Below are 24,000 nucleotides of genomic sequence, written 5' to 3'. Positions count from 1 at the left end.
ACAAACACAGTGAAATACGTCACTGACAAGCAGTCGAGTAGAGTATTGCCATACCCAAGCACATCCCTGATGAGCAAGTGGACAGACGTAGTCCACTGATCCCGCATGCAAGAGGCGCCATGTTCCAAGTGCAGTCCAGGCCTCCTCTACAGGTGCTCCTCAACTTACAATGGCGTTCCGTTCCGATAAACCCATCGTAAACCGAAAATATCGTGCGTCGAAATGCATTTAATACACCTGATCATGTGGCTAGCTGCCGTTGCCCAGCGTTTACACCATTGTAAAGTCGAAGCCTCGTAAGTCGAAGCATCGTAAGTCGAAGCATCGTAAGTCGAAGCATCGTAAGTCGGGGAGCATCTCCGGTTGTTCTGAGCGGTGCCCGTTCCAGGCGAGCCCCAGGCTGCTGCAGGGCCTCCAGCCGTCACCTTCCCTTGGGTCGACCAGCGAACCCATGGCCCTCTCCCCTCCTCGCCCGTCCACCTTTGTTCCCCGGGGGGTGGGAGCCTCCCTCGAGGGTGCTGTAGGCCAGACCCCAGCCCCCTCTCCTCTCCTCCCGGCCTCGCCCATCGCGTCGGCCATCGTTGCCAGCTCCACCCTCCCGGTCCCTGGCCTTCCGTGGGCGGATGAGCAGGGCCCGGCTTGGCTCGCTGTCTGATGCCGGGGGAACTTGCTCCACAGCTCCCCCTGTAGGCCGCGGCGGGCCAACTCTGCGGCTTCGCGGGTTATCGATGGTCGGCATGGACTCGGTGGGCCGAAGGGCCTGCGTTTCCATGCTGTGAAATGCTCCAGCGTAGGGATAGAACCTGTGAGGACATAAAATTATAAAAGGACCGGGCAAGCTAGGTGCAAGAAAAATGTTCCCAATGTTGGGCGAGTCCAGAACCAGGGCCCACAGTCTAAGAATAAAGGGGAGGCCATTTAAAACTGTGGTGAGAAAAAACCTTTTTCACCCAGAGAGTTGTGAATTTGTGGAATTCTCTGCCGCAGAAGGCAGTGGAGGCCGATTCACTGGATGAATTTAAAAGAGTTAGATAGAGCTCTAGGGGCTCTAGGGATATGGGGAGAAGGCAGGCACGGGTTACTGATTGTGGATGATCAGCCATGATCACAATGAATGGCGGTGCGTACAGGCTCGAAGGGCCAAATGGCCTCCTCCTGCACCTATTTTCTATGTTTCTATGAAAACGTGGAACTGAGGGGGGGGGGGGGGGGGGTGCGGTGGGAGAACGGAGGGACGGGGAGCTCCAGTCACTGGGATCTGTCCGACCCCTTCAGCTGCTGGACGAGACGAGCCAGATGAGTGACCTGCCGGTGAAGGTGATCCACCTGGAGAGCGGCCGCATCCTGTCTGGCGCCGAGGCCCCCAAGGCCGGACAGCTGGACACCTGGTTGGAAATGAACCCTGGGTGAGTGCACGAGGAAACCTCTCCACTTTGAAAGGCCTCTCAGCCCTTCCGTCCTAGCACTCCACTCAATTATTATTGTCGCCTTCATGAGCCGTAGTGAAATGCTGGATGGAAGCTCGCACCTAGCCAAACGGCCTGTTGTGTTATGATCGAAGGTAGACTGGAGTAACTCAGCGGGTCAGGCAGCATCTGTCGTACGTTGAGAGACTGGAGCCTTGTATACACTGGAATTTAGAAGGATGAGAGGAGATCTTATCGAAACGTATAAGATTATTAAGGGGTTGGACACGTTAGAGGCAGGAAACATGTTCCCAATGTTGGTGGAGTCCAGAACAAGGGGCCACAGTTTAAGAATAAGGGGTAGGCCATTTAGAATGGAGATGAGGAAAAACTTTTTCTGTCAGAGAGTTGTGAATCTGTGGAATTCTCTGCCTCAGAAGGCAGTGGAGGCCAATTCTCTGCATGCATTCAAGAGAGAGCTAGATAGAGCTCTTAAGGATAGCGGAGTCAGGGGGTATGGGGAGAAGGCAGGAACGGGGTACTGATTGAGAATGATCAGACATGATCACGTTGAATGGTGGTGCTGGCTCGAAGGGCTGAATGGCCTCCTCCTGCACCTATTGTCTATTGTCTATCTCTGCAGAGAAGGAATGGGTGACGTTCTTTCGACTGAAGAAGGGTCTCATCCCGAAATGTCACCCATTCCTTCTCTCCAGAGATGCTGCCAGACCCGCTAAGTTACTCCAGCATTTTGTGTCTATCTTCGATTTAAATCAGCTCTTGCAGTTCCTTCCTACACACTATGGTTGATCTACACTGGTCATGGAGTTTAGTTTAGAGATACAGAGCGGAAACATGCCCTTCGGCTCACCAAGTCTGCGCCGCCCAGCGATCCCCGCACGCTAACACTATCCTACACACCCAAGGGACAATTTACATTTATACCAAGCCAATTAACCTACAAACCTGTATGTCTTTGGAGCGTAGGAGGAAACCGAAGGTCTCGGAGAAAACCCACGCAGGTCACAGGGGGAACGTACAAACTCCATGCAGACAGCACCCGTAGTCAGGGTCGAATCTGGGTCTCTGGCGCTGTGTGGCAGCAACTCTACCGCTGTGCCACTGTGCCACGCACTGTTATCCAGTCATACAGCGTAGAAACAGACCTTTAGACCCAACGGCAACAGCGACGAACACGTCCCATCTACACTAGTCCCACCTGACTGCGTTTGGCCGATATCCCTCTAAACCCATCCTATCCATGTACCTGTCCAAATGTTTTTTAAATGATGTGATAGTCCCATTCTCAACTACCTGCTCTGGCAGCTCGTTCCATACACCCACCACCCTTTGTGTGAAAAAGTCACCCCTCAGGTGCCAATGAAATCTTTCTCCCAAATAGGGTTGCCAACTGCCGTATCCCGTATTTTGGGCTAAATTGTTTTGTCCCTTATGGGACCACCCTTGCCCCGCATTAGGCCCGGGGGGATGCTGTAGGCCCGGACAGTGTAGGTCCTGAGGCCCGGGCGCTGCCTAACGGAGGTTGCGTAGCAACCCGCCTTCCGTCCCGAGCGGCTGCCATTGGTGGAGCGGGAGCATGTGGCCGCTGGCTGGGTGAGGTCGCGCGGGGCGGTGACGTCACCTTGTCCCTTATTTGGGAGTGAGATAGTTGGCAACCCTACCCCCAAAAGGTTGGTCTCATCTCCCTAAATCCCTCAATTCCTCAGCCTTTCAAAAACAAGTCCAGACGAAGTTTCCAGCCACTGGTGGTCTGGCACTTCCTTTAATCCGGACAAAATGACGAGAGCGTACTTGAAATCCCCTTCCCCCAGCTCGCTCCTCTGCCTGTTACTGTTGTCCCAACTTGCGCTCCCCTCAACCCCTTCCCCCCTGCCCGCTGCTCTGCCTCTCATTGTTCCCCCTTCTCTTCCGAGCAGGTACGAGGTGGCCCCCCGCTCCGACAGTGAAGACACTGGGTCTGAGGAGGAGGAAGAGGTGAGTGCAAAGTAGAACGAGGGGCAGACTGTGGTGAGAAGGAGCCCTGGGTATAGCGTACAAACTGGCGGGGCTGTGCACTAAGAGAGCCCTTTAGCGGGGAGTCAATCCCAGTTGCTCCACATACACACACACAGATTCATCTTCCAGTCTTTTGACTCTGCTTACCTTTTAAAAATAAACAAGCCCTTGGCCACAATTTTTAACCTGCTCAGTAATAAAGCAGTGGTTGTAATCTCACATCGTACCATCACAGCGGCATGTGAAAGTCACCCAGTGTAGTGTTACACTGTGAGCATTTGACATGCTGGAGCAGAGGAGAGGGAGGAGTGGCTGCCTGCTGCCCACCACCTACCTGAACACTGTTATTTTTGCATGCCGTGCTTTTATTTTTTGTTTCATGAACTGTCTTTAAAATCACGTCAGGACACGACAGACTACGGGCCGCTAATCCTGTTGGAGGACCGGTCTCGTTTGGAACTGCTGGTAAGCTCGTTAGAACAAGTGTACGGTTCCGGGAGTCTTCGCCTGGCTCGTGAACGCATGGGATGAACCTGCCCCTCGGACAAGGGAACGCAAAACTCTTTCGTGCTCCCCTGCTTACAAAAGGGCTTGCAGAGAGGGGGGTACTGGAGCCACACAGCACAAACACAGCCGTGTGCCTCTAGTGTCAAGTCAAGCGCCAGTTGCACAGGGCCCTAGTGAGACCGCACCTGGAGTACTGTGTGCAGTTTTGGACTCTAAATTTGAGGAAGGACATTCTTGCTATTGAGGGCGTGCAGCTTAGGTTTACTAGGTTAATTCCCGGAATGGCGGGACTGTCGTATGTTGAAAGACTGGAGCGGCTAGGCTTGTGTACACTGGAATTTAGAAGGATGAGAGGGGACCTTATCGAAACGTATAAGATTATTAAGGGGTTGGACACGTTAGAGGCAGGAAACATGTTCCCAAAGGTGGGGGAGTCCAGAACAAGGGGCCACAGTTTAAGAATAAGGGGTAGGCCATTTAGATCGGAGATGAGGAAAAACGTTTTCAGTCAGAGGGTTGTAAATCTGTGGAATTCACTGCCTCAGAAGGCAGTGGAGGCCAATTCTCTGGATGCTTTCAAGAGAGAGCTAGATAGAGCTCTTAAGGATAGCGGAGTCAGGGGGTATGGGGAGAGGGCAGGAACGGGGTACTGAATGAGAATGATCAGCAATGATCACATTGAATGGCGGTGCTGGCTCGAAGGGCCGTATGGCCTACTCCTGCACCTATTGTCTATTGTCTATTTTCTATAAGAGTGTTTCATTCATACATCCCGAAACGGAACAATGAAATTCTTACTTTAATGTAGTTTAGAGATACAATGCGGAAACAGGCCCTTCGCCCACTGAGTCCACGCCGACCAGCGATGCTTGTTCACTAACACTGCCCTGCACGCTGGGGAACAATTTACAATTTTTACCAAAGCCAAATTAACCTACATACCTGTTTGTCTTTGGAGTGTGGGAGGAAACCGGGGAAAACCCACGCAGTCACGGGGAGAACGTACAAACTTCTTACAGACAGTACCCGTAGTCAGGATGGAACCCAGGTCTCTGGCGCTGTGAGGCAGCAACTCTACCGCTGCATCACTGTGCCGCCCTAAACTGCAGCACCACAGATATGTAAACATAGTACTCTGTTGCAGTCCCAGAGACCCGGGTTCGATCCTGACTACGGGTGCTGTCTGTATGGAGTTTGTACGTTCTCCCCGTGACCGCATGGGTTTTCTCCGGATGCTCCCATTTTCATCCACACTCCAAAGACGTGCAGGTTTGTAGGTTAATTGGCTTCAGGTTTGTAGGTTAATTGGCTTTGGTAAAATTGTCCCTAGTGTGTAGGATAGTGTTAGTGTATGGGGTAATCGCTGGTCGGCGTGGACTCGGTGGGCTGAAAGACCTGTTTCCGCTCCATGTCTCCAAAGTCTACCCACGTGTGAAACTATCCATTTGTAATAGCCTTTGCCAGTTATATGCACAAGAAACTGCAGATATTAATGATTTGGATGAGGGGACTGAAGATTTTGTGGCTACGTTTGCAGACGATACCAAGATAGGTAGAGTAGCAGGTAGTGTAGAGAAAGCAGGGACTCTGCAGAAGGACTTGGACTGGTTGGGAGAGTGGACAGAGAAGTAGCAGATGGGATACAGTGCAGCAAAGTGTGGAGTCGTGCATTTTGGTAGTAGGAATAAAGACGTAGACTATTTTCTAAATGGGGAGAGAATTCAGGATTCAGAGGTGCAAAGGGACTTGGGAGTGCTGGTGCAGGATTCCCAAAAAGTTAATTTGCAAATTGAATCGGTAGTAAAGAAGGCATTTATTTCTCGTTCCACAATTGCTGCTTCCTGGACTCTGTGCTGAAGTAATGAAGCAGGAGATACAGGCACACAATGACCAACAATATTGGAAAGGCTGTGTTTTTATTCAATGTCCCCACCTCCCATCCGCTCATGAGCCTTTTGAAGACTTCTGCTGAAACGTGTTAACTCGGAACGGACAATTAACCTGCCGGTAGAGACATAGTTTTGTGTCTTAGTTACAGAATTCACAAACTAATTCCTTAACAGCGGAGAATTTGTAAGTTGCTGACACAACGCTGTAACACTTGGAGCGGGGACCTGCGGAACTCCCCCCTCCTGTGTCTAAGCTAACCCGTGGTACTAACTTGTTTAAAACACGTGGGTTTAGATAACGGTTAACTAACTGGACTAACAACATGTGGCATGGAGCATACTTCAGAAGCATACGTTTGTATCTGACTGGAGAGTTTAATTAACCTGTTTAATTATAGTTTAATTATAGAGAGTTTAAAGTTGAATAAGTAAATCAATCTGGTGTTTAATAAGTAAAATGTTAGTCTATGTAACACTGACCATGATATGGGTAGTCTGAAGAAGGGTCTCGACCCGAAACGTCACCCATTCCTTCTCTCCTGAGATGCTGCCTGACCTGCTGAGTTACTCCAGCATTTTGTGAAATAAATACCTTCGATTTGTACCAGCATCTGCAGCTATTTTCTTACACTACATGATATGGGCAGATACTTTAATGTCCTCTGAAGAAATTTGTCCTCCAGACACAGTCAGCGAACCATCTAATGCGCTTCACTCATACCCCTCTAATCAGTTAGGGGCAAAGAGGGCTGAGGGATGAATGCTGGCATTGTCTGTGGTATCCACAGCCTCAAGGACATTAATGGACATCAAGGACAAGAAGCTGGGTGGCGCAGTGGTAGAGTTGCTGCCTCACAGCACGAGAGACCCAGGTTTGATCCTGGCCTCGTGTGCTGCCTGTGTGGAGTTTGCAAGTTCTCCCTGTGACTGCGTGGGTTTCCTCTCGGTGCTCCGGTTTCCACCCACATCCCAAAGATGTGTGGGTTTGCAGATTAATCAGCCTCTGTAAATTGCCCCTCGTGTGCAGGGAGTGGATGAAAAAGGGGGACAACCTAGATCTCGTATGAAAGGTAGATTGATGGTCAGAGTAGACTCTGTGAGCCAAAAGGCGTTAATTGCCCCTGTAAATTGTCCCGTGTGTAGTCAAGTCAAGTCAAGTCAATTTTATTTGTATAGCACATTTAAAAACAACCCACGTTGACCAAAGTGCTGTACATCTGATTAGGTTCCAATGGAAAAAAAAAGAAACATACAGTAGCATGCAAACAGTTCACAGCGCCTCCTCAATGAGCCTCAAACGCTAGGGAGTAGAAATAGGTTTTGAGCCTGGACTTAAAGGAGTCGATGGAGGGGGCAGTTCTGATGGGGAGAGGGATGCTGTTCCACAGTCTAGGAGCTGCAACCGCAAAAGCGCGGTCACCCCTGAGCTTAAGCCTAGACCGCGGGATAGTGAGTAGCCCCAAGTCGGCCGACCTGAGGGACCTGGAGTTAGAGAGGGGGGTTAGAAGATTTTTGATGTAGGGGAGGAGGGTCCATTTAGGGCTTTATACGTGAATAGGAGGAGCTTGAAGTTGATTCTGTACCGTACAGGGAGCCAGTGGAGAGAGGCCAGAATCGGGGTGATGTGGTCCCTTTTACGGGTACCCGTCAGGAGTCTCGCTGCGGCGTTTTGGACCAGTTGCAGGCGGGACAGGGAAGATTGGCTGATCCCAGTGTATAGGGAGTTGCAGTAGTCTAGGCGGGAGGAAATGAAAGCGTGAATGATTTTTTCTGTGTCGTCGAATTGGAGGAAAGGTTTGATTTTAGCTATGGTTCGAAGTTGGAAGAAGCTGGCTTTTACCACAGCGTTGACTTGCTTATCAAATTTTAATGCAGAGTCAAATATCATGCCGAGGTTTTTGACATGCGGTTTGACTAGGCAGGATAGACTTCCAAGACTGCCTGTTATCAATTTGATGGAGTCGGGGGGGCCGAATAGGATGACCTCAGACTTGCTCTCATTTAATTGGAGGAAGTTCTGTGCCATCCAACATTTTATGTCCTCAAGGCAGTGTAAGAGGCTGTTTAAATTTGACTGGTTGTTGGGTTTCAGGGGGAGGTAAAGCTGAGTGTCATCGGCATAGCAGTGGAAAGAAATGCCGTGCCTTTGAATGATTTGGCCAAGGGGGAGCATGTATAGAGAGAAGAGAATGGGGCCTAGGATGGAGCCTTGTGGAACTCCGCAGGAGAGGCTAGCTGGAGCAGAGGAATAACTGCCTATGTTGATGACGAAACTCCTATCTTTGAGGTACGAAGCGAACCAGCTCAGGGCAGTGCCATCAATGCCAACCGCGTACCGGAGACGGTCAATAAGGATGGTGTGGTCCACTGTATCGAACGCTGCGCTGAGGTCGAGAAGGAGCAGGATTGCACAGTCGCCGGTGTCGATGGCGAGAAGCAGGTCGTTGTGTACCTTCAACAAGGCAGACTCTATGCTGTGGTGGGCTCTGAAACCTGACTGGAAACTTTCCAGGATGGTGTTTTGGTGCAGGTAGGGCACTAATTGGTAGGTAGGGAGGGAGGGAGTGTAGGTACTGCAGGTAGGGAGTGGCATGTAGAGCATCAGGCCCTTTGGCTAGGTTTAGTTTAGAGATACAGACACAGCGCGGAAACAGGCCCTTTCGGCCCACCGGGTCCGCGCCGACCAGCGATCCCCGCACATTAACACTATCCTACAACACACTAGGGACAATTTTTACATTTGCCCAGCCAATTAACCTACATACCTGTACGTCTTTGGAGTGTGGGAGGAAACCGAAGATCTCGGAGAAAACCCAAGCAGGTCACGGGGAGAACGTACAAACTCCGTACAGATAGCACCCGTAGTCGGGATGGAACCCGGGTCTCTGGCGCTGCATTCGCTGTAAGGCAGCAACTCTACCGCTGCGCCACCGTGACCACCCATATGTTGTGCCTTCTATCAATCAATGTCCTCGGAGATCAAAGATGGGGAGATGTTTGTTACGTGCAGGAAGGAACTGCAGATGCTGATTTACACTGAAGATAGACACAAAATGTTGGAGTCACTCAGCGGATCAGGCAGGCTGTGTTGTTACCATCTGGAATTGTCTTTCTAAACAAGAAGAAGCTGGCAACTAATGCTGTTTTCCAAAAGGAAGTGGTTAAATTCCCGTGGGCGTGGGGAAAGCCGTGAGAAAAGAGTGGCACTAAGTGGGTAGTGTGGTCCTGGTAGGGGCGAATTGGTCTGTGTGCTTTGTGATTCTAATTAACCCCATTATAGCGCTGGTTAGATTCCCAAAATGGAGACGAGAGAGAGTTAGAGATAGAGAGAGATAGAGATAGAGATAGAGAGAGATAGAGATAGAGAGAGAGATAGAGAGATAGAGATAGAGATAGAGAGAGATAGAGATAGAGAGAGAGATAGAGAGATAGAGATAGAGATAGAGAGAGAGAGAGAGAGAGAGAGAGAGAGAGAGAGAGAGAGAGAGAGAGAGAGAGAGAGAGAGAGAGAGAGAGAGAGAGAGAGAGAGAGAGAGAGATAGAGAGAGACAGAGAGAGAGACAGAGAGAGAGAGAGACAGAGACAGAGACAGAGACAGAGAGACAGAGAGACAGAGAGACAGAGACTGCAGATGCTGGAATCCTGACGACTGCAGATGCTGGAATCCTAAGCAGAATACAAAGTGCCGGGTCCCGACCCGAAGCGTGACCTATCCAACCTCAACAAGTTTAGTTTAGAGATACAGCACGTAACAGGGCCCAAAAGCCCACCCATCCGAGCCGACCAACCTGTACACTATCCTAAACACACACACACACGGGACAATTTACAATTATCCCAAGGCAATTCACCTACAAACCTGTATGTCTTTGGAGGAAACCAGAACACCGGGAGAAAACCCACAGGGAGAATGTATAAACTCCGTACAGACAGCACCCATAATCAGGATCGAATCCGGGTCTCTGGCGCTGTATGGCAGCAGCTTTACCACTCTGCTGCACATCCACTGTGTCGTGGATGGAGAGTGGACAGAGGCCCAGGACAGAAAGTCAGGCCCCCTTATTCCTGTTCTAGAACAGAGCCCTTCCACGTTCCTGTTCTAGAACCCCCCCCCCCACCCCCCCCCCCCCCCCGGGTCCATATTCCTGTTCTAGAACAGAGCACCTCCCATCCAATTCCAGAATGATCCCTCCCTTTATGTCCAAGAACAGTCCCCCAACATTTCTGTCTGAGGATAGAAACATAGAAAATAGGTGCAGGAGTAGGCCATTCGGCCCTTCGAGCCTGCACCGCCATTCAATATGATCATGGCTGATCATCCAACTCAGTATCCCGTACCTGCCTTCTCTCCATACCCCCTGATCCCTTTAGCCACAAGGGCCACATCTAACTCCCTCTTAAATATAGCCAATGAACTGGCCTCAACTACCTTCTGTGGCAGAGAATTCCACAGATTCACCACTCTCTGTGTTAAAAAAAAACGTTCTCATCTCGGTCCTAAAAGACTTCCCCCTTATCCTTAAACTGTGACCCCTTGTTCTGGACTTCCCCAACATCGGGAACAATCTTCCTGCATCTAGCCTGTCCAACCCCTTAAGAATTTTGTAAGTTTCTATAAGATCATGTAGACGTTTCGCAACCCAAAATATCGCCCATCCATTCCCTCCATAGATGCCGCCTCTGACCCGCTGAGTTCCTCCAGCACTTTGTGTTTTTTTTGCCGCACATCTGTCATAGAAAAGCTCCTTCCCATCCTGATCCAGAATCTCCCGGCCCTAAATTCGGGAAACAGATCCCGCAAGCCCAGTCTTGCTATTGAGGCAATGCAGCATAGATTCACCAGGTTAATCCCCGGGATGGCAGGACTGTCATATCGGGAAAGATTGGAAAGACTGGGATGTATTCACTGGAGTTTAGAAGGATGAGAGGGGATCTTATAGAAATGCATACAATTATGAAAGGATTGGACAAGCTAGATGCAGGAAAAATGTTCCCAATGTTGGGGGAGTCCAGAACCAGGGGCCACAGTCTATGAATAAAGAGGAGGCCATTTAAAACTAAGGTGAGAAAAAACTTTTTCACCAAGATTTGTGAATTTATGGAATTCTCTACCACAGAGGGCATGGAGGCCAATTCACCGGATGAATTTAAAGGAGAGTTCGATAGAGCTCAAGGGGCTAGTGGACTCAAGGGATATGGGGAGAAGGCAGGCACGGGTTACTGATTGTGGATGATCAGCCATGATCACTATGAATGGCGGTGCTGGCTTGAAAGGCCAAATGGCCTCCACCTGCACCTATTTTCTATGTTTCTATTACGCTTCCTTAGTTGTGTTCCAGGACAGTCTCCGTCTGTTCGTTCATAAACCAGTTCTTTCCTCGCCCTGCCTGAGCATTCTGCCTCTGACTGGGCATTGTACCACATCCCAGAGAGACACAAAATCTCAGCGGGGCAGGCAGCTTCTCTGGGGAAAAGAAATAGGTGACATTTAGGGTCGAGGCCCTTCCTCAGACTGAGATTCAGGGGAGAGGGAACCGAGAGATTTCGAAGATAAATGGAACAAATGAATGAAAGATATGCAAAAATCAACGATAATCAATGAACGGTAGAGCCCACAAGGGACCATTGTTGGCTGTGGGGTAGATGATAACGATTCTGAAGAAGGGTCCCAACCCAAAACGTCACCTAGTCCAATTTTTCAGGGATGCTGCCTGTCCCGCTGAGTTACTCCAGCTTTTTGTGTCAATCTTCAGTGTAAACCTGCATCTGCAGTTCCTTTCTGCACGTTTTGTTTGTACCACATCTCAGTTTGCCGCACTTACTCTGTGATCTGCCATCACGGACATGTGTTGGCCGATCCTTCAGCTTCAAGTCCCTGCAGGGACTTGCCTTCAGACTGTAGTCGTTTATCAATAAGGCTCGCTCACCCAAAAGGGTAAGAATGCACGGGCATTAATCGAATCAGTAAATTAAACACTTTCACTGGGCGCAAAAGTAGAGTTACTGCCTCACAGCGCCAGAGACCCAGGTTCGATCCTGACTACGGGTGCTGTAGTTACGGAGTTTGTCCCCGTGACCTGCGTGGGTTTTCTCCAAGATCTTCAGTTTCCCCCCAGACTCCAAAGACCTACTGGTTTGTAGGCTAATTGGCTTGGTATAAATGTAAAATCGTCCTTAGTGTGTGTGTAGGATAGTGTAAGTGTGCGGGGATCGCCGGTCGGCGTGGACCCAGTGGGCTGAAGGGCCTGTTTCCGCGCTGAATCTCTAAACTAAACTAAACTAAAGCTGTGCTGAATGGGAACGGTGAGCGTCGCTGCTTGCGCTGGACGGGTACCTGTCGGGGGTGAATGCTCTCATCCGTTGATGTCTCTGCTTTGCGTTCAGGAAGAGGAACAGGAGGAGCAGCCCGCTACCTCGGCGTTGCCTTCTGCTCCCTTGGCGTTGCCTTCTGCTCCCTTGGCGTTGCCTTCTGCTCCCGAGGCGTTGCCTTCTGATCCCGAGGAGAAGAAGAAGATTCCAGATCCGGACAGCGAGGAGGTGTATGAGATGAACGCCAGGCAGATCATCGAGTAAGTGCAGCATCGAGGGCAGGGGGAGAGCGAGTGGCAACCGGCTCGGGCAGAAACAAGATGGAGGTGCAGCATCATAGCGCATCAGCTCAATGTCCAATGTCCACTGTCCACAATGGGGTGGGGATGAAGCGGACAGTAGCCTGGTTTATGGAAGAACCGCTCAGATGCCTGATTACACAGGGGAAGAAGCTGTTCCTGAATCTGATGGTGTGCTCTGTCAGGGTTCTGTACCGGCCGCAGATATCGGCATGGGGAGTAATCAGGAATGGGATCAGGGTGTGCTCATCTAGAACACGGTGGGAGTGGGCTGGTCTGTAACCGGGTGAGAGTGGACTGATCTGGAAAAATGCACTGATCTAGAACAGGGTGAGGGGACTATTTGGAACAGTATATGTGTGGGCTGATCTGGAACAGGATGGGAGTGGGCTGATCTAGAACAGCGTGGGTGGGCTGATCTGGAACAGTATATGTGTGGGCTAATCTGGAACAGGGTGAGAGCGGACTGACCTGGACAGTGCACTGATCTAGAACGGCGTGCGTGGACTATTTGGAAAAGTATATGTGTGGACTGATCTAGAACAGGGTGAGAGTGGACTGATCTAGAACAGGGTGAGAGTGTCCTGGTCTAGAACAGCGTGCGTGCACTGATTGGAACAGTGTATGTGGGGGCTTATCTGGAACAGGGTGGGAATGGTCTGATCTAGAACAGGGCGAGCGTGGACTGATCTAGAACATGGTGGAAGTGGACTGATCTAGAACAGAGTGGGTGGATTGTTTGGAACACTATATGTGGGCTAATCTGCAACAGGGTGGGAGTAGACTGATCTAGAACAGAGTGGGAGTGGGCTGATCTGGAACAGTGCACTGATCTAGAACTGCGTGAGTGGACTATTTGGAACAGTATATGTGTGGGCTGATCTGGAACAGGGTGGGAGTGGACAGATCTAGAACAGAGTGGGAGCGGACTGATCTAGAATGGACGAGCGTGGACTGATCTAGAACAGCGTGCGTGGACTGTTTTGAACAGTATATGTGTGGGCTGATCTGGAACAGGGTGAGAGTGGACTGATCTGGAACAGTGCACTGATCCAGAACAGCGTGGGTGGACTATTTGGGGCAGTATATGTGTGGGCTAATCTGGAACAGGGTGAGAGTGGACTGATCTGGAACCGAATGGAAGATGAAACGCACGGCAGTGATGGCGCCAAGTGTTTCCTCTGTTGGACGCAGCGCGGTGACTGGGATTCTTTGCCTCGTGCAGGAATGCCAAGCAGGATGTGGATGATGAGTACAGCGCACCGCTCTCCAGTATCCGGGGCCTGCAGTCCTACTACGCAGTGGCGCACGCAGTGACTGAGAGGGTGGATATTCAGTCCACACTGCTCGTCAACGGGTTACTGAAACAATATCAGGTAAGGGCGCGCCACTCCCTTTGCTTTCAACACGGCTGTGCGGGCCAAGACGTTGGGTATTCTTAAGACACAGTTTGACCGATCTTGATCAGTGTGGGTGCCAGGGGTTACGGGAAGAAGGCAGGAGAATGGGGTCATCCCAGCACTTTGAGACCATCTCCGCCCTTGTGTAGGAAGAAACTGCAGGTGCTGGTTTAAATCGAAGGTAGACACAAAATGCTGGAGTAACTCAGCGGATCAGGCAGGATCACTGGAGAAAAGGAATGGGTGACATTTCGGGTCGAGACCCTTCTTCCGGGGTCATCCTTCTGAAGAAGGATCTCGACCGAAACGTCACCCATTCCTTCTCTCCAGTGATGCTGCCTGACCCGCTGAGTTACTCCAGCATTTTGTGTCCACCCTTTACTTAGCAGGTTTTGCCCCACCCTTGCCTCTCTTTTCCAGCTTTCTCTCCACTGTTAAGAGAGTCAGAAGAAAGGTCCCGACCCGAAACATCGTCCATCCATTTCCCTCCACGGGCCGTCTGATTCATTTCCCTGATCACTGAGTTCCTCGGCACGTTGGTTGTTTCTGAAGATCTCGGCTTCTCCGGTTCCTTGTGTCAAGAAAGGAAATAAATCGCTGGAGATGCTGAGGAAGTGCTGATGCTGAAATCTTGAACAAAATACAGTGCCGGAAGAAGTCAGCAGGTCAGGCAGCATCTGTGGAGGAAATAGACAGGCGACATCTCCGGTTGGAACCCTTCTTGAATCGGTCTGAAGATGGGTCTCGACCTGAAATGTCACCTGTATTGCCACGAAGGGCTGTGGAGGCCAAGTCATTGGGTATTTTTAAGGCAGAGATTGACAGGTTCTTGATCAGTAAGGGTTATGAGGCCACTATGGGGGAAGGCAGTAGAATCTGTTGAGAGGGAAAGATAGATCAGCCATGATTGAATGGCGGAGTTGACTCAATGGGTGGAATGGCCTAATTCTGTTCCTATAACTTATGAAAAGCCTCTTAAATGCCACTATCCTATCTGCCTTCACCTTCACCAGACTCAATGGGTGGAATGGCCTAATTCTGTTCCTATAACCTATGAAAAGCCTCTTAAATGCCACGATCCTATCTGCCTTCACCTTCACCAGACTCAATAGACAATAGGTGCAGGAGGAGCCCATTCGGCCCTTCGAGTCAGCACCGCCATTCAATGTGATCATGGCTGATCATTCTCAATCAGTACCCCGTTCCTGCCTTCTCCCCATACCCCCTGACTCCGCTGTCCTTAAGAGCTCTATCTAGCTCTCTCTTGAATGCATTCAGAGAATTGGCCTCCACTGCCTTCTGAGCCAGAGAATTCCACAGATTTACAACTCTGACTGAAAAAGTTTTTCCTCATCTCCGTTCTAAATGGCCGACCCCTTATTCTTAAACTGTGGCCCCTGGTTCTGGACTCCTCCAACATTGGGAACATGTTTCCTGCCTCTAACGTGTCCAACCCCTTAATAATCTTATACGTTTCGATAAGATCAGTGGGCCGAATGGCCTAATTCTGTTCCTATAACCTATGAGAAGCCTCTTAAATGCCACTATCCTTTCTGCCTTCACCATCACCAGACTCAATGGGTGGAATGGCCTAATTCTACTCCTGTGGCTTATGAATGAATGAAATTGCTGGTGTGTGTGTGTGTGTGGGGGGGGCTGAATAACCTGTTGCTTTGTTGTCCATTCTCTGTGGCGTCTTTAACGCTTCACAGGTCAAGGGTCTGGAGTGGCTGGTGTCGCTGTACAACAACAACCTGAACGGCATCCTGGCGGACGAGATGGGTTTGGGGAAGACCATTCAGACCATTGCTCTCATCACCTACCTCATGGAGCACAAGCGCATCAACGGACCATTCCTCATCATCGTGCCTCTCTCGTAAGGAGATCTTTAGTTTAGCTTAGAGATACAGCGCGGAAAACAGGCCTTCGGCCCACCAAGTCCGCGTCGTCCACCGATCCCCGCACACTAACCCTCTCCATTTGGCCACTCTCGCCCTAACACCGGGGACAATTTTACATTTTTATACCAAGCTGATTAACGTACAAACCCGTACGAACTGGAATTTAGAAGGATGAGAGGGGATCTTATCGAAACGTATCCCCGGTGGAAACCCACGCAGTCACAGGGAGAACGTGCAAACTCCTCGCACAGACAGCGCCCGTGGTCAGTATGGAACCCGGGTCTCTGGCGCTGTGAGATTATAAGATTATTAAGGGGTTGGACACGTTAGAGGCAGGAAACATGTTCCCAAAGGTGGGGGAGTCCAGAACAAGGGGCCACAGTTTAAGAATAAGGGATAGGCCATTTAGAATGGAGATGAGGAAAAACTTTTTCAGTCAGAGAGTTGTGAATCTGTGGAATTCTCTGCCTCAGAAGGCAGTGGAGGCCAATTCTCTGAATGCATTCAAGAGAGAGCTAGATAGAGCTCTTAAGGATAGCAGAGTCAGGGGGTATGGGGAGAAGGCAGGAACGGGGTACTGATTGAGAATGATCAGCCATGATCACATTGAATGGCGGTGCTGGCTCGAAGGGCCATGTAATCATGTATTGTCTTTCAAACATATAATTCTCTGCCTCAGAAGGCAGTGGAGGCCAATTCTCTGAATGCATTCAAGAGAGAGCTAGATAGAGCTCTTAAGGATAGCGGGGTCAGGGGGTATGGGGAGAAGGCAGGAACGGGGTACTGATATATAATCTTATATGTTTGAAAGACTATACGTGATTACAATCGATCCATTTACAGTGTACAGATATATGATAAGGGAATAGCGTGTAGTGTCAGGTAAAGCCAGCAAAGTCCGATTAAGGATAGTCCACTTTCCTTTTAAAGGAATAGTTCACATCCATTTTGAACCATGGTGTATCCAAGGTAGTCCATTGTTTTAGAATATAGAGATTCTAAAGCATGGAAACAGGCCCTTCAGCCCACCGAGTCCACGCTGATCATGGATCACCCTCACACACTAGTTCTACGTTATCCCACTTTCTCATCCACTCCCTACACACTAGGACAAAAACTGCAGGTGCTGGTTTAAATCGAAGGTAGCCACAAAATGCTGGAGTAACTCAGCAGGTCAGATAGAGGGAGATCTGGGAAGGGGAAGATCTCCCACTGTCTTCCTGTCTCCACCTATATCCTTCCTTTGTCCGCCCCCCTGACATCAGTCTGAAGAAGGGTCTCGACCCGAAACGTCACCCATTCCTTCTCTCCTGAGATGCTGCCTGACCTGCTGAGTTACTCCAGCATTTTGTGAATAGACACCTTCGATTTGTACCAGCATCTGCAGTTATTTTCTTATAGTGCCTGAGGCCAGGATCGAACCTGGCGCTGCGATGCGGTGTTTTGGTTTTGAATCACCAGGGTCCCGGGTGAACTCTGTGCGCACTTCCAGCTCTGTAACCGCGCCCGTCACTCCGTGCACTCAGCGGGCGGCGTTTACTGTACCGTGGGACATATCTCCAGTCAGAACTCTGATTACCTCCACAGAACTCTCTCGAACTGGGCTTACGAGTTTGACAAGTGGGCACCTTCCGTATCACGGATCTCCTACAAGGTAACGCCACCCTCCGCCCGCCAGTCTCTCCGCTTGCTGCTACTGCTGCTGTGAGCCGGGCTGCTTGTTGCTGGGGCTGCTGGGAGATGATAGCTCTCTCTCTGTGCTCTTCTTCCACTCAGGTTCCCCTGCTGCTCGAAGGGCCTTTGTCCCGCTGCTCCGCAGTGGCAAGTTCAATGTCCTGCTCACCACCTACGAGTACATCATCAAGGACAAGCACGTTCTTGCCAAGGTAAACGTTTCCTCACCCTCCTTGAAGATGTCCCTCGTTCCCCTCCACCGCCTGCAGAGATGATGATGATGATGATGATGATGATGACACTTTATTGTACCTAAGTGCAGTGAAATCCTTTGTTTCTGCACACAAAAGTACACAAAAGAGTCGCCACAAAGTTACAAAAAGTACTCATCCCTTTTTTGTCCACCTCTCCGGTCCCCCTTAGTTCTTGGTGCCCCCCTCCCAACAGGGGCCCCTTTAGTTCTCGATAGTCGTCCCCCCGCCCCCCCCCCCCTCATGCTGGATCCTCCTTAGTTCTCAATGGTCCCCCCCCCTCACGCTGGATCCCCTGTTCTCAATGGTCCCCCCCCCCCTCACGCTGGATCCCCCTGTTCTCAATGGTCCCCCCTCATGCTGGACGCCCCTCGGTTCTGGATTGTTCCCCCTCCGCCACACTAGGTCCCCCTTGGTTCTCGGCGGTTCCCCCACCCCCCCACGGTGGATCCTCCTTAGTTCTCAATAGCTCCCCCCCCCACCACACGCTGGATCCTCCTTAGTTCTCAATGGCTTCCCCCCCCCCACCACACGCTGGATCCTCCTTAGTTCACAATGGCTCCCCCCCCCCACACCACATGCTGGATCCTCCTTAGTTCTCAATGCTCCCCCCCCCCCCCACACGCTGGATCCTCCTTAGTTCTCAGCCCCCCCCCCACACGCTGGATCCTCCTTAGTTCTCAGCGCCCCACCCTCCCCACCCCGCCGGGCCCCTCTTTGCCAGTAAATCTCAGTGTGACTCTCCAACCTCGGCCCCATGTAGACTGGTGCTGGGTATCACCCTGTAAACATCTCCTCTGTGTGTCTGCTCGTTGTGAGGCCGAGCCTCCCAGTGAGACGAGGATACCCCGCTGCTCAGTTTCAGTGGTGGCACCGTTGCTTCATTCCCACACGGGCTTTAAACACCTTGGACCCCACGCTCCCTTTAAACTCGCCAAGTTCACTGGAAAATGTTTTATACCGCAGGTCCTTCGCCGATTTTTCCGCCACCCGTTGGTTCCAGAGCTTTGCTGGACGGTCCGTTTTGCCAGACCAATAGTGGTCACGGCCTTGGGGGCGGGGGGGGGGGGGGGGAGAGGGGGGAGATAACGGCCCGCAAAGTCGGGGGGGACTTCTGAGGGGGGTTTCAAGTGTGCTCTTGTAATCTAGATGCCCGGTGCCCCTCGTCCACGATCATGTGCTGCCCATCGAATCTGTCAGCCGAGAAAGACCGAGGGGACAGAGCTCAGTTGAGTTTATTTAGTGTATAAAATCATGAGAGGAATAGATCGGGTGGATGCTCTTGCCCAGACTAGGTGAATTGAGGACCAGAGGACATGGGTCTAAGGTGAAGGGGGGAAAAAGATTTAATAGGAATATGAGGGGTAGCTTGTTCTGAACACCCACCACATTTTGTGTGAAGACGTTGCCCCTCAGATTCATATTAAATCTTTTCCCCCTTCACCCACGGTGGCGCAGCGGTAGAGTTGCCGCCTTACAGCGAATGCAGCGCCGGAGACCCGGGTTCCATCCCGATTACAGGTGCTGCCTGCACGGAGTTTGTACGTTTTCCCCGTGACCGCATGAGTTTCCTCCGAGATCTTCGGTTTCCTCCCACACTCCAAAGACGTGCAGGTATGTAGGTTAATTGGCTTGGTGCTTGTGTAAATTGTCCGTAGTGTGCGTGTGTAGGATAGTGTTAATGTGCGGGGATCGCTGGTCGGCGCGGACTCGGTGGGCCAAAGGGCCTGTTTCCACGCTGTATCTCTAAACTAAACTAAACCTTAAACCCATGTCCTCGGGTCCTCGATTCACCTACTCTGGGCAAGAGACTCTGTGCATCTACCCCGATCTATTCCTCATGATTTTGAACACTAAATATATTCAATGGAACTCTGTCTTCTCGGGCGTTCTGTGCTCACAGATGCGTTGGAAGTGCATGATTGTAGATGAAGGGCATCGGATGAAGAACCATCACTGTAAGCTGACGCAGGTGCTGAACACTCACTACGTGGCTCCACGCCGCCTCCTGCTGACCGGCACGCCGCTGCAGAACAAGCTGCCCGAGCTCTGGGCCCTCCTCAACTTCCTGCTGCCCACCATCTTCAAAAGCTGCAACACCTTCGAGCAGTGGTTCAATGCCCCCTTTGCCATGACGGGCGAGAAGGTACGTCAGGGTGGAGGGGGTTGGGGGGGGGGTTGGCGATTGGGGGGTCAGAGTTGGCATCTCAATAGACAATAGACAGTACACAATAGGTGCAGGAAGAGGCCATTCGGCCCTTTGAGCCAGCACCGCCATTCAATGTGATCATGGCTGATCATTCTCAATCAGTACCCCGTTCCTGCCTTCTCCCCATACCCTCTGACTCCGATATCCTTAAGAGCTCTATCTAGCTCTCTCTTGAATGCATTCAGAGAATTGGCCTCCACTGCCTTCTGAGGCAGAGAATTCCACAGATTCACAACTCTCTGACTGAAAAAGGTTTTCCTCATCTCAGTTCTAAATGGCCTACCCCTTATTCTTAAACTGTGGCCCCTTGTTCTGGACTCCCCCAACATTGGGAACATGTTTCCTGCCTCTAACGTGTCCAACCCCTTAATAATCTTATATGTTTCGATAAGATCTCGTGAAGGCACTCAATGATCTAGACCTAAGGCAGTTCAGCCAGTTTGTATTAGGACAAAGGAGAGGGTGGTACGGTGGCACAGCGGTAGAGTTGCTGCCTCACAGCGCCGGAGACCTGGGTTCCATCCCGACTACGGGTGCTATCTGTACGGAGTTTGTACCTTCTCCCCGTGACCTGCGTGGGTTTTCTCCGAGATCTCCGGTTTCCTCCCACACTCCAAAGGCGTACAGGTCTGTAGGTTAATAGGCTTGGTATTATTGTAAGTTGTCACTAATGTGTGCAGGATAGTGTTAGTGCGCGGGGATCGCTGGTCGTTGCGGATGTGGCGGGTGCTGTCTTTAAACTAGACTCGAGGGCCAGAACGATAGGGAGAGGTTGGACAGGCTAGGACTTTATTCCTCGGAGTGCAGGAGGCTGAGGGGTCATCTTCAATGTGTAGGAAGGAACTGCAAGTGTTGGTTTAAACCGGAGACAGACACAAAAAGCTGGAGTAACTCAGCGGGTCAGGCAGCATCCCTGGAGAGAAGGAATGGGTGACATTCGGGTCTGAAGAAGGGCCTCAACCCGAAACCTCACCCATTCCTTCTCTCCAGAGATGCTGCCTGACCCGCTGAGTTACTCCAGCATTTTGTGTCTATCTTCAATGGTTTGGGTGAAGGGTCTCGACTTGCAACCTCACCTCTCCGCGTTCTCCAGAGATGCTGCCTGACCCGCTGAGTTACCCCAGCGTCCTTCGCGTCCTTTTTTTTTGCGTCTGACGTCTCACTTTCTCTTGGCGTAACGCAGGTAGATTTGAATGAAGAGGAAACGATTCTAATTATCCGGCGTTTGCACAAGGTCCTCCGGCCCTTTCTGCTGCGGCGATTGAAAAAGGAGGTGGAGGCACAACTTCCCGAGAAGGTAAGGAGCCAGTCTACGGTGCGGAGTGGGGGCTAACGGTTTACAGACTGACGCGAGTGTGGAAGCTGTAGTTGTAGTAGTTGTTATATGTTATATGCACTTGGCTTTCTCGTCTCTCCATGATGGTTGTACTTGCATGGAAATACCAGACTGCAGAAGTTGGTTTATTTTTTTTAAAGACTCAAAGAAAAAGAAAAAAGATCACCTCTCTTCCAGCTTTCCCATAGACAGTAGACAATAGGTGCAGGAGGAGGCCATTCGGCCCTTCAAACCAGCACCACCATTCAATGTGATCATGGCTGATCATTCTCAATCTGTACCCCGTTCCTGCCTTCTCCACATACCCCCTGACTCCGCTATCCTTAAGAGCTCTATCTAGCTCTCTCTTGAATGCATTCAGAGAATTGACCTCCACTGCCCTCTGAGGCAGAGAATTCCACAGATTCACAGCTCTCTGACTGAAAAAGTTTTTCCTCATCTCCGTTCTAAATGGCCTACCCCTTATTCTTAAACTGTGGCCCCTGGTTCTGGACTCCCCCAACATTGGGAACATGTTTCCTGCCTCCAACCTGTCCAACCCCTTAATAATCTTATATGTTTCAATAAGATCCCCTCTCATCCTTCTAAATTCCAGCGTATACAAGCCTAGTCGCTCCCACACTTTGTCCTGCCTCTCCTCTATTCACAATCACAATCATACAATCACAATAATACTTTATTAGCCAAGTATGTTTTGCAACATACAAGGAATTTCATTTGCCATACAGTCAGTCATAACAATAAAAAGCAACAGGACACACAATTTAACATGAACATCCACCACAGTGACTCCTCCACATTCCTCACTGTGATGGAAGGCGACAAAAAAGTTCATCTCTCCCTTCTTTGTCCTCCAGCGGTCGGGGGTCTCCAGCCTTCAGTTGACGGGACGATCGTACTCCCGTAGCCGGCGGCAGGCCTTCCTCATCGGGGCGATCAAGCTCCTGCATCAGGGGGGGATCTCAGCCCCCCCCCCCCGTGCCGGAAATCTACCCTGTGTCGGGGCTTGTCGAACCTCGTGCAGCTTTAGAGCTCCCGACGGGTCTCAATCCGAGACTGCGAGCTACTTCTGCTGTACCCCCTCGCGCCACTCCACACCCTGCAATTACTGAAGAAGAGTCAATAGTCAATAGGTGCAGCAGGAGGCCATTCGGCCCTTCGAGCCAGCACCGCCATTCAATGTGATCATGGCTGATCATTCTCAATCAGCACCCCGTTCCTGCCTTCTCCCCATACCCCCTGACTCCGCTATCCTTAAGAGCTCTATCCAGCTCTCTCTTGAATGCATTCAGAGAATTGGCCTCCACTGCCTTCTGAGGCAGAGAATTCCACAGATTCACAACTCTCTGACTGAAAAGGTTTTTCCTGACCCGAAACGTCACCGAGACGTCATGTTCTTCTGAGAAGGTATTTATTCACAAAGTGCTGGAGTAACTCAGCAGGTCGGGCAGCATCTCGGGAGAGAAGGAATGGGTGACGTTTCGGGTCGAGGCCCTTCTTCAGACGCTTCTTCCGAGACGCTACCTGACCCGCTGAGTTACTCCAGCACTTTGTGCCTTTCTTCTGCCGTGGTCACTCTCAGGACATGGGGAACTGAGGGGCGGAGTTGCCCCAGGAGGAGTGGGGGCCACGAGGGGCTGGATCTGAGCGGGGGGGACCACCAGCAGATCCCTGGTGCAAGGTTCGGCCGCCCGAGCTAAACTAACATACTGCCCGGTCCCATGCGCAGGTGGAGTACGTCATCAAATGCGACATGTCGGCGTTGCAGAGGGTGCTGTACCGACACATGCAGGCCAAGGGAGTGCTGCTCACCGACGGCTCGGAGAAGGACAAGAAGGTTTGGCAGCAACGATTAAATTCAATTCAATTCAATGTTGTCACATGTACCTGGATAGAGTGAAATGCTTTGCTTTGTACACAACCCGGGTGTGTGCGTGCGTGTGTGCATGCGTGTGTGTATGCGTGTGTACACAACCTGGTAAAATCATACAGCAGACCTCATCCAGGCAGTACACAAGGATCTGACGCCGACATAGACATAGAAAATAGGTGCAGGAGGAGGCCATTTGGCCATTCAAGCCAGCCTCGCCATTCATTGTGTTCATGACTGATCGTCCACAATCAGTAACCCGTGCCTGCCTTCTCCCCACATCCCTTGATTCCGCCAGCCCCTAGAGCTCTATCCAACTCTCTTTTAAATTCATCCAGTGAATCGGCCTCCACTGGCGGTTGTCTGTAGCAGAGAATTCCACAAATTCACAACTCTCTGGGTGAAAAGGTTTTTTCTCACCTCAGTTTTAAATGGTCTCGCCTTTATTCTTAGACTGTGTGGCCCCTGGTTCTGGACTCCCACAACATTGGGAACATTCTTCCTGCATTGTAGTTGCAAAAGTTCGCGGAATAGCCCTATCTTCTGCCTACCACCGCCGGGTCCCCTTTGGTCTCGGCGGCGCCCCTCGCTCTCGGCTGCAGGGATCAGTCGATGTTGGTGGCTCGAGGCAGAGTTCAAAGTCCACATTAGGTGAGCCGGGCAGGTCCACCGTCCTCTGTTTGGATACCCTGAATACTGAATACTTTATTGTCTCAGGGTGGTCACAATGGCTCAGCGGTAGAGTTGCTGCCTTAGAGCAAATGCAGCGCTCGAGACCCGGGTTCGATCCCGACTACGGGTGCTGTCTGTACGGAGTTTGTACGTGGGTTTTCTCCGAGATCTTCGGTTTCCTCCCACACTCCAATGACGTACAGGTTTGCAGGTTAATTGACTTGTTAAATGCTAAAACTATCCCTAGTGGGTGTAGGATAG

The 24,000-nt window shown here is 50.9% G+C and overlaps 1 protein-coding gene across 1 annotated transcript in view; it reads left to right on the top strand.

The window, feature by feature from the left end:
- LOC144610628 (SWI/SNF-related matrix-associated actin-dependent regulator of chromatin subfamily A member 4-like) overlaps positions 1–24,000 on the top strand; it is a 111,589-nt gene that overhangs the window by 45,140 nt on the left and 42,449 nt on the right. The window contains 11 exon segments of the mRNA XM_078429481.1: positions 1,276–1,406; positions 3,344–3,401; positions 3,828–3,887; positions 12,203–12,387; positions 13,652–13,802; positions 15,539–15,702; positions 17,315–17,382; positions 17,504–17,613; positions 19,556–19,798; positions 21,045–21,158; positions 22,927–23,034. Of these exon segments, the coding sequence (XP_078285607.1) occupies positions 1,276–1,406; positions 3,344–3,401; positions 3,828–3,887; positions 12,203–12,387; positions 13,652–13,802; positions 15,539–15,702; positions 17,315–17,382; positions 17,504–17,613; positions 19,556–19,798; positions 21,045–21,158; positions 22,927–23,034 (1,392 nt within the window).

Source organism: Rhinoraja longicauda, chromosome 37, assembly GCF_053455715.1.
Source record: "Rhinoraja longicauda isolate Sanriku21f chromosome 37, sRhiLon1.1, whole genome shotgun sequence".
Classification (NCBI taxonomy): domain Eukaryota; kingdom Metazoa; phylum Chordata; class Chondrichthyes; order Rajiformes; family Arhynchobatidae; genus Rhinoraja; species Rhinoraja longicauda.
The sequence above is the reverse complement of the archived record's forward strand: the minus strand, read 5'-3'. Positions and strand labels throughout refer to the sequence as shown.